The following is a 13,734-nucleotide window of genomic DNA, read 5'->3' as shown; positions in this document are numbered from 1 at the left end:
TTTTATCAGTAAATTTTTCCAGAAAAAAACATTTTCAGTCCCTGTATTTTTTCTTTTATATCCACTAAATTATTTCATGTAATCTTATACCATGGCCCCCCTCCCCTAAACATTTAGGGTATTTGAGTTAAATTGTACAGTTTATTATCTATAGAGGCCCATTAATACTGCCTTGCAAAATTAGGTTTGTTATAAACCAAACTGGGTTAAACATAATTGTTTGATATAATAGAACTTAGTTGTAATAAACAATGTTATTTATATATTTTTTTGAGTTCTCTAGATGAAACTGGTTTCTAAAACATAATTAGATAGAATAAAATATAAATGAGTACAACTTGAATTGTTATCCAAAATGCTTGGAACCAGAAAGTGTTAAAGAGATTTCGATTTTTCAGATTATGGTATGTTTCCTTAAACTTTCCCCAAAAGATGCTCAAAAAGCTTTCAATTTGGAGCAAAAGTTATAAATTTTACATTTTTTGCATTAGGGGTGCTCCACCTGTAATAGTTTTGTTGCTGGGCCTCAGCAACAAAAAGTATTGATTATTATGTCATTTCAAACAGATGTGTATTTATGTGTGTGTGTGTGTGTGTGTGTGTGTATATATCAGAACTGTGTACCTGTCTTTTTTCCTTTACAATTATTTAGAGGTCCTTTAAGAAATATGTACTACAAGTATACCATGTTGGATAATATTAATTCCTGTATTTTGTACTTCTTAATATATATATATATATATATATATATATTGATTATAAGAAGCTTGGCTACTTTCTTCCTAAAATGATGCCTTATCAGATTAGTGTATACATTGTCACTAGGAAACTATCATTAGGGAGTAGACTGGCCTTTGTTCCCTATCCCCTCCTGTTTGATGTCCATAAATGTTTATGTCTTTTTGCTTTGAGAGTTGAAGTACTTGCACCTTCTTATTACTTGCAAGTTTGAGATGACACAAAGGGCACAAGTAGCCCAAGTTCATCTTAACAACAAGAGAGGAAAATGAAGCCAGGGAAGTTTGTTGAAATGGTATGTCCTGCCGCTTATGTGACATCAGAACCATCTGGTTTGGGAGCCTAAAAAGGAACAGGGTGTGATAGGTTGTTAAATATAAGCCAGATAGGGGATAGACTATGGAGCAGAGTGTACTCACAAAACGTTTCTGAAATAGACAGGGCAGGAGGATCATGAGTGAAAGGCCAGCTGTCTCAAGAAAAAACAAATAAAACCTCCACATAATATTTGATATTTAAAAAAAAAAAAAAAGATAGCGCTGATGAATCAATATAATGCTGGGGAGTCCAAAGTAGAGTTCTGGTTGGGCTTTATGTGTATTGAGTATTAGGTTGTGTTTTTTTTAATGACTGTAAGAATCTCAGAACTGACCTCCTATTTTCAATTGTTTCTCCTAATTGTGTGATACACCATGATTGCTAGAAGTAAATGTTTTATCTAATTAGACTGTTATTACTTGAAAACTAAAACAAAAGCTTGATCTGCATGTACTTTTTGCTTTTGGCTATTTGAATTAAGCACAATTTCTAGATATTGAAAACACAACAGAAATAAAAAATTCTCAAATTACTGTACCAATATTATGTACTTTTGAACACTCTTGATGTAGTAAAAGGAAAAATTTCATGAACAAGACATTTCTACATTATATTTGGCCACAGAACGCTTGTTGATTTCATTCGTTCATAGCTATTTTGTTTTCTGTGATAACATTCATATTAAACCCAAGTGACTGTTCCCAAAGTGACATTGCAAATAAGACCATTCCTTCTTATCAAGCTTTTAATTTTCAAACTCAAGATATTTAACAAATTGAGCAAAGAATTATGATGTATGCTAGTCTTTATAATCTTGTGCATATTAAGTTAAATTATTTTGATCATTGAATTTTCTGAAGAGAGGGCAAGATAATCATGAAGTTGTGGATTACAGCCTGCATAGGATTACAGTATGCATAGGCATTCTTCTTGCTCAAGCATTAGAAATCTTTGATTTTCATAAAGATGTATATTTCATGTTTATAAACATGTCTAATTAAATCCACTATTTTCTCCTCTTCCCTGCCATATTTAATAGTTTCTTTGGGACTTGAGGAATAAATAAGCCTGATATTTACTTCGCTCCTTCTATATACTCAATTAAATCATGTTGTTTTGAAGTCTGGTTTTTTGTTCTTTTGTTTTTTTTTTGGTCCTTTTTTATATTATGAGCTGGAAGAAACATGGTATTTTCTTTGCAAAGTGTTAAATGACTTCTGCCACATTTGGGAAAATTGAAAATGCTGCTAAAGTAGCTTACTCTTTGAAAATAGGTAATATGCCGGGGAATGGGCACTGGGGTGAGAAAGACTGAATCATATTGGGCCAATAATGTACTAGGTAACATTTATTTAGTGCTTACTATGTACTGTAAAATTTTACGGTAAAAATAAGGTTCCTGCATTAATCCAAAGTGTAGGACATTATACATTTGGCAATTTGCTTCATTGTTTACCTTTTTCAAGGTTATAGTGGGGAGGACAACAAACTAAGCAGTAAATAGGCTGCTGACCTGGTTTTAGGGAGTTGTTGAAGCTGGCCCAGTCCCTACTGATTGAGGAAATGAGACTAATGAATTTGGAGATTCCTAAAACAGCTTCCTTTGTCCAGGTCCTTCTAGCCAGTCACATGACTCCCAGTCATCCTCATCAGCCTGACAGTGATTGCCTGGTGGTGGTTAGAATTCAAGGAAGACTAGAAAAGGTTTGGAACTAGGGATAAATCTGTAGGATTGATATTTGGAGAGGCCCATCTTGTTTATTTAATTAACTTCCAAATAATGTGACTTGCTGTGTTTGGCTCCTGTTCACCACATTATGATCTTGTGCTGTCTTAACCCCAGGAATTGTAGATTCTATTCTCATCTCCATTTTCAGGTGAGGAAACTTGGGCATGCAGATAGATAAATGCCTTACTTATGTGTTGAGATCCACAGCCAAGTCGGGATGGCCTGGGCACTTATGGACATGCATCACTTATAGCAGAACTGAGATTTGAATTCAGATGTTTTGACTCCAGAATGGATACTTTGAGGCACTTTTTATCTCAAGTGTTATACCACATAGTCATATCTAAGTAATTAACTTTCAAGCTTATATCTGTTGTGCTTTTTCTGTGACTTCTGTAAGTGATGACACCGTGTGCCTCACTGGACAGTTGTAAGTCTCTTTGAGAGTGTTCATTCATTTACTTGCTCAGTAAATCCATACTAGGTGTTGTTTTTGTTGCAGGCTTTGTATGGGGGCCAAAATGGTGAACAGAATGCAGGGCCTTCGTTTCTAATAATAATGCAAACTATAGGTAGTGGAACTATATGCATCAGGAGTGATTCACAAAATTCCTAGCATTCAGGAACTGCTTAGGAAACTTTAAAGCTGCTTCCAGTAATTTCTACAAAATATTTTTAAAATTTTAATAACTTACAATAGATAGGAATATGATAATTAAGATAGAATTGAATCCTACACCAACACCAGCAGATCTTACATTCTAGTTGAGGAAATTTGGGACTTAGAAATAAGTATTCTGCAGATTCCAGGCTTTATGGTATTTCATAAGTATGAAATGCCATCAGTTCTCAGATGTCATTATTTTATGTAGCCTTACTGAAGAAAAATGCTGCCTTAGACTATATGATGAAGGTGGGTTCACTGGCTCATGCCTCTAATCCCAGCTACTTGGTACCCTGAAATAGGAAGATTGTTAGTTCCAGGCCAGCATGGGCAACATAGGGAGACCCTGTCTCTTTAAGAAGTAAGGAAAGGAGATATTCCTGAGAAAACTCCAGCTATAAGAGACATGGAGTTTACAAATTTAAAATGTGAAGAAAAGTTTTTAATCTCAGTAATAGAAAACAGAAACACTTGTTACTTGAGACGAAAAGAAGTCAGTCTGCTCTTTCACCTTGCTGGTCCCTGCTCATCCAGCACTAGGAGGAGGCGCTTGACCACTGACTACATCCCCAGCCTTTTTAATTTTTCATTTTGGGACAGGGTATCTCTGTGTTGCCTAGGCTGTCTTAAACTTTTGATCCTCCTGTCTCACCTTCTGAGTCACTGAGATTACAGTAGATTAACCAGTGCTTTATATGAAAGTGTAAAAGTTGAGATATTGTTTTATGTGTAGAATGTAAAAAAGATTAGATGTATAAAAACATGAAAAAGGTTAGGTGCTCAGCTAAAAGCTGACAGACCAACTGCTATTCTTTTGAAGCACAAAATAATCTGTGAATGCTAATAACTGCTTTCTTCTGTGGCTTTTTCTGCACTTAATAGTTCAGAATTAAGAGTAAGAGATTCTGACCTGCTTTCATTGAAAATGGAGATGCCAGGCTTAGCAGCAGTCACAGAGAGGTCTGAGGTTGTACAATAGTGATCAGCACTCCTGGTCCTTTCCCAGCACTCGTGGCCCTCGATCATTCAGTGATGTCACACTGCACACTATAGAGGGAACTTTAAGGCACAACTTCTCTAAATAACACTTTTGAGCTGGGATATAAATTTTTTAAATGTGATTTTTATTATGGTTTTTAAAATTTCATACAATCATTAAATGTTGTAGCTGGGAAAGTTCTTAGAAGTCATCTGGTATAACATTTTATTCTTTAGAAGAAATAAGAGCCCTTAGATTTTAAGAGAAGACGCATATTGACTCCTTTGTGGCTAGACCAACCTGACCCATGTCTTCAGGTATTGCTTTTTGTGTTAGACTATGGCTACCACTGCCTCTTGGGCCTTCAAGGTTGAGGATGCATGAATCTGTAAATATTTAAAGAATACTTTTTATGCTGGGTGTATTGGCACATGCCTGTAATTCCAGAATTGGGGAAACTGAGGCAGGAGGATAGCAAGTTCAAGGTCAAGCATGAGCAACTTAGGTCCTAAGCAACTTGGGGAGACTGTCTCAAAATAAAAAGTGTTGAGGATGTGGTTCAGTTGTTAAGTTTCCCTGGACTTAGTCCCCTGAACCAAAATAAATAAAATTTCAAATAAGAATACTTTTTATCTTTTAAGAAACTCCAATAATAACTCCTTACTAGATACTTTTAACCCCTGTTATTGACCATTGACTACATCCCCAGCCTTTTTAATTTTTCATTTTGGGACAGGGTCTTATTGTGTTGCTTAGGCTGCCTATGTTAAAATGTGCTATTTCCTGGTATGCAGTTTTTTTTTCAACTTGTACTTACTTGCTGTACATGTGGAATTTTCTCATTGATAAACTTTTGGGGTGGGGGAGGGGACCTGAGATTGAACCCAGGGTACTTAACCATTAAGCCACATCCCCAGCCCTTTTTTATATTTTATTTTGAGACAGTCTCTCATTGAGTTGCTCAGGGCCTTACTAAGTTGCTGAGGCTGGTTTTAAAATCATGATCCTCCTGCCTTAGTCTCCTGAACTGCTGAGATTATAGGCCTATGCCTTCATGGTAAAGTTTGTACATTGGTAAAGTTTTAACAGTGAATAACTAAGGAAAACAGAGCAAAGCAAAATGGAAAACATGTAACAGATTTATTATTATTGAATTCTGTTTGTTGGGTTTGTCTGTAAGTCGTGGTTAAGTAATTCTAACATAGGCTAAAAGATGAGTTTTCTTAGAGCGGTGGCCAGTTACAGCACTTCACTAGGAACTACAAGTTACTGTTTGCTGTTCTTGTAGGATGTGTAAGTTTTCCATTGTAGCTGCCTTTCCTACCTTTACATGGACTGTGAAAAGTATAATAGGTACTGCTTTTGGTTTAGAGCAGTTTGTGTTTAGCTAGCCCTCTTTAGGTTTTTATTTTGTTGTTACTGTTATTTGTTTCTTTCTTCCAAACTGAGTATTGTCTGTGGAAGTAAGAGGAAACAAATTTAGGAGTTTACCTTTTGAAACTGTTAGAAATGTATTCTAAAGTGTTTTAAAATTAAAAATGGATACATAAGGAGCTGGGATTGTAGCTCAGTGGTAGAATGCTTGCCTCCCATGCGAGGCCCTGGATTTGATCCTCAGCAACACACAAAAATGAATAAAAATAAAGATATTCAGTCCAAATAACTAAAAACAATATTTAAAAAATGGATACATGCGATGTTGTTCTGTGATATAAGAATCTTATAAAAGGGTGAAATAAAATTTTATTTCATTTGAGGAATTTTAAAGGAGAAATACATGTCTTCTGTGAAATATTTAGTTTTGGTAAATAAAATCAGTATAATAATTAGTTTCATGGCAGTGAGGTTTAACATGGGCATCAGCACATCTTTTCTGTGCAGATTAGTTAGTAAACATTGTCAGCATTGGAGGCCACACATTTTCTTTCAACTGTTCGTCTCTGCTGGCATAGTATAAAAGTATCCATAGAAAATATGTGATTACAAGGAAAAGCAACTTGCAGGCCAGATTTGGGTTTTGGCTGTGGTTTGTCAGCCCTTCTTTTAACATATAGCACTGTCCCTTTGGTCCATTGCACTATGTATCTTTTGGATAGGGATAATTTAGAAAAGGGTCTTGCCTTCTGAAAGGAAAAAAAATTATTATTTAGTGACGCCTAGCTTCAGCGTTACATAGCTAACCTTTTTTCTCCCCAATTATTGTATTGCCTGTCTGTAGCAGATAATAATGGTTTTCATTTCGTTATGTTTGTAATTAAACATTTGTATTTAAATTTTTTCTTAGAGTTGATTTTTATTTCCTAGGATGTTAGTTTTATGGTTTTTGCTTTTGTACTAAATCTTTGGCAGTTGGCCAACATTATTTTGCCATCCATCAAACACTGTCACTGTGGTATTCTCCAGCCAGCTCTCACTGATCTGTGGAAATAAAGGGCACAGGCAGTACGCAGTAATTACCACAGTTTCCTCCTATAACAAATGACAAATTAAGTAAGTCTGAATCTTACCTCTTTTTGTTTAGAAGCGAATAGAGATATCAATAATAAGTTTCTGAATGTGAAGATTTTAGTTAAAAATAAGGACTTAAGCAAATTTGCTTCGGTGCTACATAACAACACAGAATCACAGATAGTTAGAGCCAGAAGGACCTTTGAGTTTATGATTGAAATTATATGCCTAGTTGGTAGATATCATGAAGGGAACAGTGTTCTTATTCTCTTCTTTCAGATGTCCAGTACAGTGCCTAGCACCAGGGCACACAGATATTCAAATAGCATGAATACCTCAGTAGTCTGAAGAGGAAATGGAGGCTCAGAGGAAGTAGAGATTTTGATCACTCTGGACAGAATTTAACTTCACCACATTTTCGTGTCATTGGCCAAGAGATTTTCTTTTGCAATTAAACTCTGAGGCTGTCTAATGAAATTTTATCACCTACACCATTGTCTTCTGGCAAAGAATCATATATAAGCTTTGCAGTTCATTTTTCAGACAGCTTTAAAGAGAATGGAGTACTAAATGGTGCTTAAAAAAAAATTCAGGTGTATTTGTATACAACAAATTGAAAAGTAGGTCTGGACTCAAAATTTGTCAGTTATGCTAACAATACAGAAATGATAGGTATATTTTATAGTGTAGCTGTTACTAAAAGTGAAGGGTAACAACAGATAACAACAAAAATGAAGATCATACTTTTTGACCTATGAAAACATTTTGAAAAAGATACTGCCAATTTTTGTGGAAGTTTCTTCATTTTACTGTCTGCCCAGAAGGCCATCCAGAGAATTTGCGAGTCTTTTTTCAAGTAAGTAAGCACTGAAGTCACTAGGTTGCAAGTTCTATATGTCTGTAAGTAACTTAGAACATATAAATGGTGATCCTGAGTCATCAAAGACAAATGCTGTATGAAATTCTCCTCCCACCCACACCCAAAAGCTAAGTTTGTTTAGAAGGCACACAGATACAAAAGTGTAGAATAAAACAAGTGAAGAAAACTTTTGGTATAAATCCAAAAAAGCAAAAGACCAGGGATTTTCTTCTTATTAGTCTTTTCCCTGGGCTAAGCATTTCTTTTTTTATTGTTATTTTTTTGGTATCAGGGATTGAACTCAGGGGCACTCTACCAGTGAGCCACATCCCAGCCCTATTTTTGTATTTTTTTAGAGACAGGATCTCACTGACTTGCTTAGTACCTCACTTTTATAAGGCTGGTTTTAAACTTGCAATACTCCTGTCTCAGCCTCCTGAACCCCTGGGATTACAGGCGTGGGCCACCATCCCTGGCTCTGAACTAAATATTTCTGCCTCCAAGTACACACTCTCTGAAGGTGTGTTACTGAAAATATTTTTTCTGTTTTAGAAGGATTTTTATTTTTTATTTTTTGACTGATTGATTGGTACTGGGGATTTAACTCAGGAATGCTTTATCACCAAGCCCTATTCCCAGCTCTTTTATTTTTATTTTTTAAATTTTGCAGCGGGGTCTTACTAATTTGCTTTGGGCCTTGCTAAATTGTCCAGGCTGGTCTTGAACTTGCAATACTCATGCCTCAGCCTCCCAAGTTGCTGGGATTATGGTGCGTACCGTAGTGCCTGGTCTAAAAAAAATCATTTTTCTAAAAAAATGTTTTTTAAATGGACACAATATTTTTATTTGTTTATTTTTTATGTGGTTCTGAGGATCAAACCAGTGCCTCACACATGCTAGGCAAGTGCGCTACCAGTGAGCCACAGCCCCAGCCTTTTTAGGTTGGCTTTTTTCACATAGTAGTAAACATTTAAAGTTTCTCTTGTTCCTGGATAACTTATTTCCTTTTAGCTACAAAAATATTCTATTGCCTTCCTTGCCTTTAATTTGTGTGTATAGTAATTATGAAGGAGTTATTAGAATTTTGCTCTCTGTTCCTGATTGATAGGTAAACATTCATGTTGAAAAGTTTTATTATGGAGGATTTGTTTGAAGCTCTGTAGAATCCATTTATTTAAAATGTTCAGATTTGCTTTTAGGTAGAGTTTAATTAACAGTTTGTCTGCAGATTAGCCTCTTGCAGGTTGTTCATTGGTTTTCAGTCCTACATTATTGAAACATTGAAAAGGAACATGTAAGTTCATAAATTGACATTTTGTATAGAAACCTCATGTCTGTTTGATTATTGTGAGTTAGAGAATACTATCCTATGGATTTGCTAAATCAGATTTTTAGACTTATACTTAAAGTCTACTGTCATTTAGAGACCCTGATTACTTTGTTATTAAATATATAGCACAGTGGTCATATTGAGTTCCTCTTACTGTCTGTCACAGGCACTAAGGCCCAGGCATGGGGTGTGTCTCTTTCTGTGTCCTCTCATCCCCTCCCAAGTGCATCTGAACAAACCTGCATGTATAATTCACCACAGTGCTGTTCCACTGTAATCTTCCTCTCAGAATTTCACTACTCTGAATAGATTTTAGGAAATCCATGCTGTTGCTAATGAGAATTGTTATTCTGGTAATCTTGATTGTTTGATATCAGGGCTTTGTTCATTAGTAGGAGTTTCTTTCTTTAAAGATAATGTTCAGAACTTTTTGATGATCAGAAGAAATTTGATTTAATTAAAGCGAGGATAATGCATTGACCTGATATGTAAACCAAGAGAAAAAAATAACATGCTTTCTTTGCCTGTTTTGCCTGAAATGGGGATTGAGATAGCTGCCTGCCTGCTGATGTGCTTTGAACATGTCCCTAAAGTTTAAATAGATCAAGAAATATCAGAAATGACACATTCGTTATGGGTGTGTAATATTTTTGTTTTCACATGCTTTGGGGAATGAATGAGTTGTATCTTTTTTAAATTCTCAATTTCTATCAGTATGCTTGCTATGCAGAATGTAAATTTTGTTTAAATAGTTATCTATGTATTTGCTGAATCATTTGAAATAATCTTATGTCTTGCTTCCTGGTGCTGATACTCACTTATTGTCTGTTATTTCAGTATTGGAAAGAAAATTACATTCAGTGATGGAGTAAAGGAAATTATTTGAATATTGTTTTTGATAGGTAATGAGTTGTTAAACATGCCTTTTGTTTTTTAAAGTATGCATAATTTTTTTTTAAATTTTTTTAGATGTATAGACCTTTATTGTATTCATTTACTTATATGTGGTGCTGAGAATCGAACCCAGGCCTCACACATGCTAGGCAAGCGCTCTACCAGTGAGCCACAGCCTCAGCCCCTGGACATAATTTTTCTTGTAGATTAAAGCATCTTTTTAAAAACAAGTGTTATGGGTTGGGGATGTGGCTCAAGTGGTAGCGCGCTCGCCTGGCATGCGTGTGACCAGGGTTCGATCCTCAGCACCACATACAAACAAAGATGTTGTATCCACCGAAAACTAAAAACTAAACATACATTAAAATTCTCTCTTTAAAAAAATAAAATAAAAACAAGTGTTAGGGGTTAGGTAAACAGATTTTTTTTTTAACTGTATTATTAAAAAATCAGTTCCTTAGGTGCTGGGAATGTTGCCGACCGGGTTTTAGCTCAACTCTTAACAGAAATGGATGGGATCGAACAGCTAAAGGATGTGACAATTTTGGCAGCTACTAATCGCCCTGACAGGATAGACAAGGTAAGAAAGAAGGTATTGTGGATGTCTTGAAGTTAAGAATGAGATCATTGATTTTATTTGTGTGATTTGGGGAGCGTGCGGAGGGGGTCAGATAACTTTGTAATTAGTTTTTCATTACAGGATATTGGAGGAGGTGAAACAGGTTCCCTGCTCACCTACATGCAGCAGAGTTTTTTGTTTGTTTGTTGTTTCTTATAGACTGGCAGCAGGGGACAATAGAAGCCTAGGATTCATTGTGAGGCAGTCCCCTAGGGTACAGGGAAGCTGCCTGGGCAGATGGAGTCTCTGTTCCCTGAGAAGCCACTTGTTGTAGGTTCGGTTCCTGGGGAAGCTGGTAGAAGACACCAAATAAGAGGACTAGAAACAAGCCTGGGCTGTTGCAGCCTGTCCTTGTCCCAGGGTGTTGCATTCCCAGCACAGCCTTCCTTTATTCTTGGTAACCATAAATGGGAAATGGGGGCAGCTGGGCTGGTCCAAGGCTGCTGTCCTGTAAAGGATCTTAAATTAAAGGAAAGGAAAAAAGAAAAGTCGTGTGTGTGTGTGTGTGTGTGTGTGTGTGTGTGTGTGTAAGTTTCTTTTTTTAACTGCTCATGGTTCCATGTTAATGAAACTCCTTTGTAACCCTGCAGTGCCTTCTCCTTCATTCTTGCATAGAATTTTCTTTGTATTTCTCTATAGAGAATCGAAGTTTTAAGATTCTGGTTTTTTGTTTTTTCCATCTACTTTATTTATTTTTTAAAGATGTTTTCAGCATTTCCATCTACTTTAATGTAAATTTCTAGTTAGGTCATACTAGTTAGATTCAAGTAATCACTACCAATGAGTGCTGATAGAATAAAATCAGTCTTTAAATAAACATTTATGACATCTTCCTGTAGTGAAATGAATCATTTTTATCACTTTTATAGTCTAGAAGTAGCTATGATGGGAATAAAATAGTTGACAAAAGAATTATAGGGCTGATGTTAAGTTGTAGAGATTTATTTTTAGGCTATTCTAATGTCAAAGAGATATATATCATAATAATTTTTGCTACATTTCATCCAGATGTTTGGTCTTTTAATTAACTAACATATTTTACATTCCTGTTGCCTGTTAACCCATATCCCTCTATGCAGATGGTCTTGGGGTGGTAGATTAGAATGGGGAAAATTCTTGAACTGTCAGAATAAGATTGATATCCTTATGTTGTCCATGTGTTTTACATATTTGGTGTGGTTTGGGGGATAATATTTGTTTCATATAACCTGGGGAAACTGAAGCTGAAATTTCCTGGGGATTCTGGTGCTATAACTAAGGAAGTAAGACATATAGCTCAGAAATCATATTATTCTAGTTCTGGTATGTCATGTTTACATGTTAAACTCATTAATTGTGATGTAGCACACTGGGCTGAGTGAAGTAATTACTTGTTGTCTCTGGTGGTTGTAGTCTCCATAGGCCTTTTAGCCCTTCCTCCAGCTTATAGATGAATGCAGAGAAGATGCATCCTCGCATGTCCATTTTGCATAAGAGTGACAGGACGTGACTGGAGAGTTGAACTTTAATGAGATTATGTAGACTCATTAGATTGATATTAGTATGGATTTTCTAAGCATCAGGAGACTTTAGAACATCAAGGAACTAATTTATTATTAATGCTCAATCATAGTTAAATATCCAGGCTATTGCAGTTTATAAGGGTTCAATCCTTGACATTTTGTGCATTGGTGTTGAATTTTTTTATTTCTTTATGTAATTAATTAATTAATTAATTCATATTAAGAATTGAACTCAGGAGCATTTAACCACTGAGCTATATCTCCAACCCCCCCCCCGCCTTTTTGCATTTTATTTAGAGACAGAGTCTTATTGAGTTACTTAGCACCTCACTGAGGCTAGCTTTTTAAATTATTATTATTAATTTATTTTACAGTAGAGTGCATTTTGAGATATTTACTCAAATAGAGTACAGCTTCTCATTCCTGTGGCTGTACATGGTACAGAGTCACTCTAGTAGTGTAATCAAACATGTATGTAGGGTAATAAGGTCTGTCTTATTCTACCGTCCTTCCCATCCCCACGCCCCACCTCTCCCCTCACTCCCCTCTACACAAACCAGAGTTTCTTCATTCTTTCCTATCCACTCACCAACTATGGCTTAGCATCTGCTTATCAGAGAAAACATTCAGCTTTTGTTTTTTTTGGGATTGGCTTACTTCACTTAGCATGATATTCTCCAATTTCATCCATTTACCCTCAAATACCATAATTTCATTCTTATTTAAAGCTAATATTCCATTGTGTTTAGGCACCACATTTTCTTTATCCATTCATCTGTTGAAGAGCACCTAGATTGGTTCCACAGTTTAGCTATTGTGAATTGTACTGCTATAAACATTGTTGTGGCTGTATCACTATAGTGTGCCGTTTTAAGTCCTTTGGGTATAAAATGAAGATGTAGGAAAGCTGTGTGAAATGGTGGTTCTATTGTCAGTTTTCTGAGGAATCTCCATACTGCTTTTCATAGTGGCTGCACCAATTTGCAGTCCCACCAGCACTTTTTGAGTCTGCCTTTTCCCCACATCCTCATGAGGCTGCCTTTGAACTCATGATCTTTCTGCCTCAGCTTTCCAAGTGACTGGGATTACAAGCGTGCGCCACCACGCCTGGCCCTTGATGTTGAATCTTAAGGAAAAAAAAGGATTCTGTCTTCTCTGTTGGGTGTTAAACAGGCCTCAAACTAGTTTCAATTTGTTGAATAATTTTATATTTAGTCTCTTCAGGTACTTTAGAACTTATGCCTACAGTATAATAGACTGTTTTTTAAAAAAATATTTTTAGTTGTAGATGAACATAATAATTTAAATTATTTTTGTATGTGGTGCTGAGAATTGAACCCAGTGCTTCCTGCATGTTAGGCAAGCGCTCTACCACTGAGTCACAATCCCAGCCTGACAGTTTTTAAAAGACTCTTAAGAATAGCTATTATACAAATTATATTTACAATAGTGATTTTCTTGTAATTTGTAGAACTTTTAAAATTTGATCTAAAGCATCTATGGAAAAGATTCCCAAATGAGGAAAACTTTGGAAGTTATGTAGAAGTCTTGAATAATTCAGGATTCAGAATTATTTTTGTGTTTGGCTCATGGAAGGTAGTAATGTGAAAAGTTGAATACTGTGCTTGTGCTCATGCGCTAAATATTTAAAACC

At 35.8% G+C, this 13,734-nt stretch overlaps 1 protein-coding gene across 4 annotated transcripts in view; it reads left to right on the top strand.

Annotated features, from left to right (window-relative positions):
* Afg2a (AAA ATPase AFG2A) overlaps positions 1 to 13,734 on the top strand; it is a 265,443-nt gene that overhangs the window by 98,935 nt on the left and 152,774 nt on the right. For all 4 annotated transcript variants that reach the window (XM_076863930.2, XM_076863928.2, XM_076863927.2 and 1 more), the window contains one exon: positions 10,413 to 10,539. In XM_076863930.2, coding sequence (XP_076720045.2) covers positions 10,413 to 10,539 — 127 coding nt within the window. The remainder of the gene's footprint in view (positions 1 to 10,412; positions 10,540 to 13,734) is intronic.

Source organism: Callospermophilus lateralis, chromosome 8 (genome assembly GCF_048772815.1).
Source record: "Callospermophilus lateralis isolate mCalLat2 chromosome 8, mCalLat2.hap1, whole genome shotgun sequence".
NCBI classification, from domain to species: Eukaryota; Metazoa; Chordata; class Mammalia; order Rodentia; family Sciuridae; genus Callospermophilus; species Callospermophilus lateralis.
This window is presented reverse-complemented; position numbering and strand designations above follow the sequence as displayed.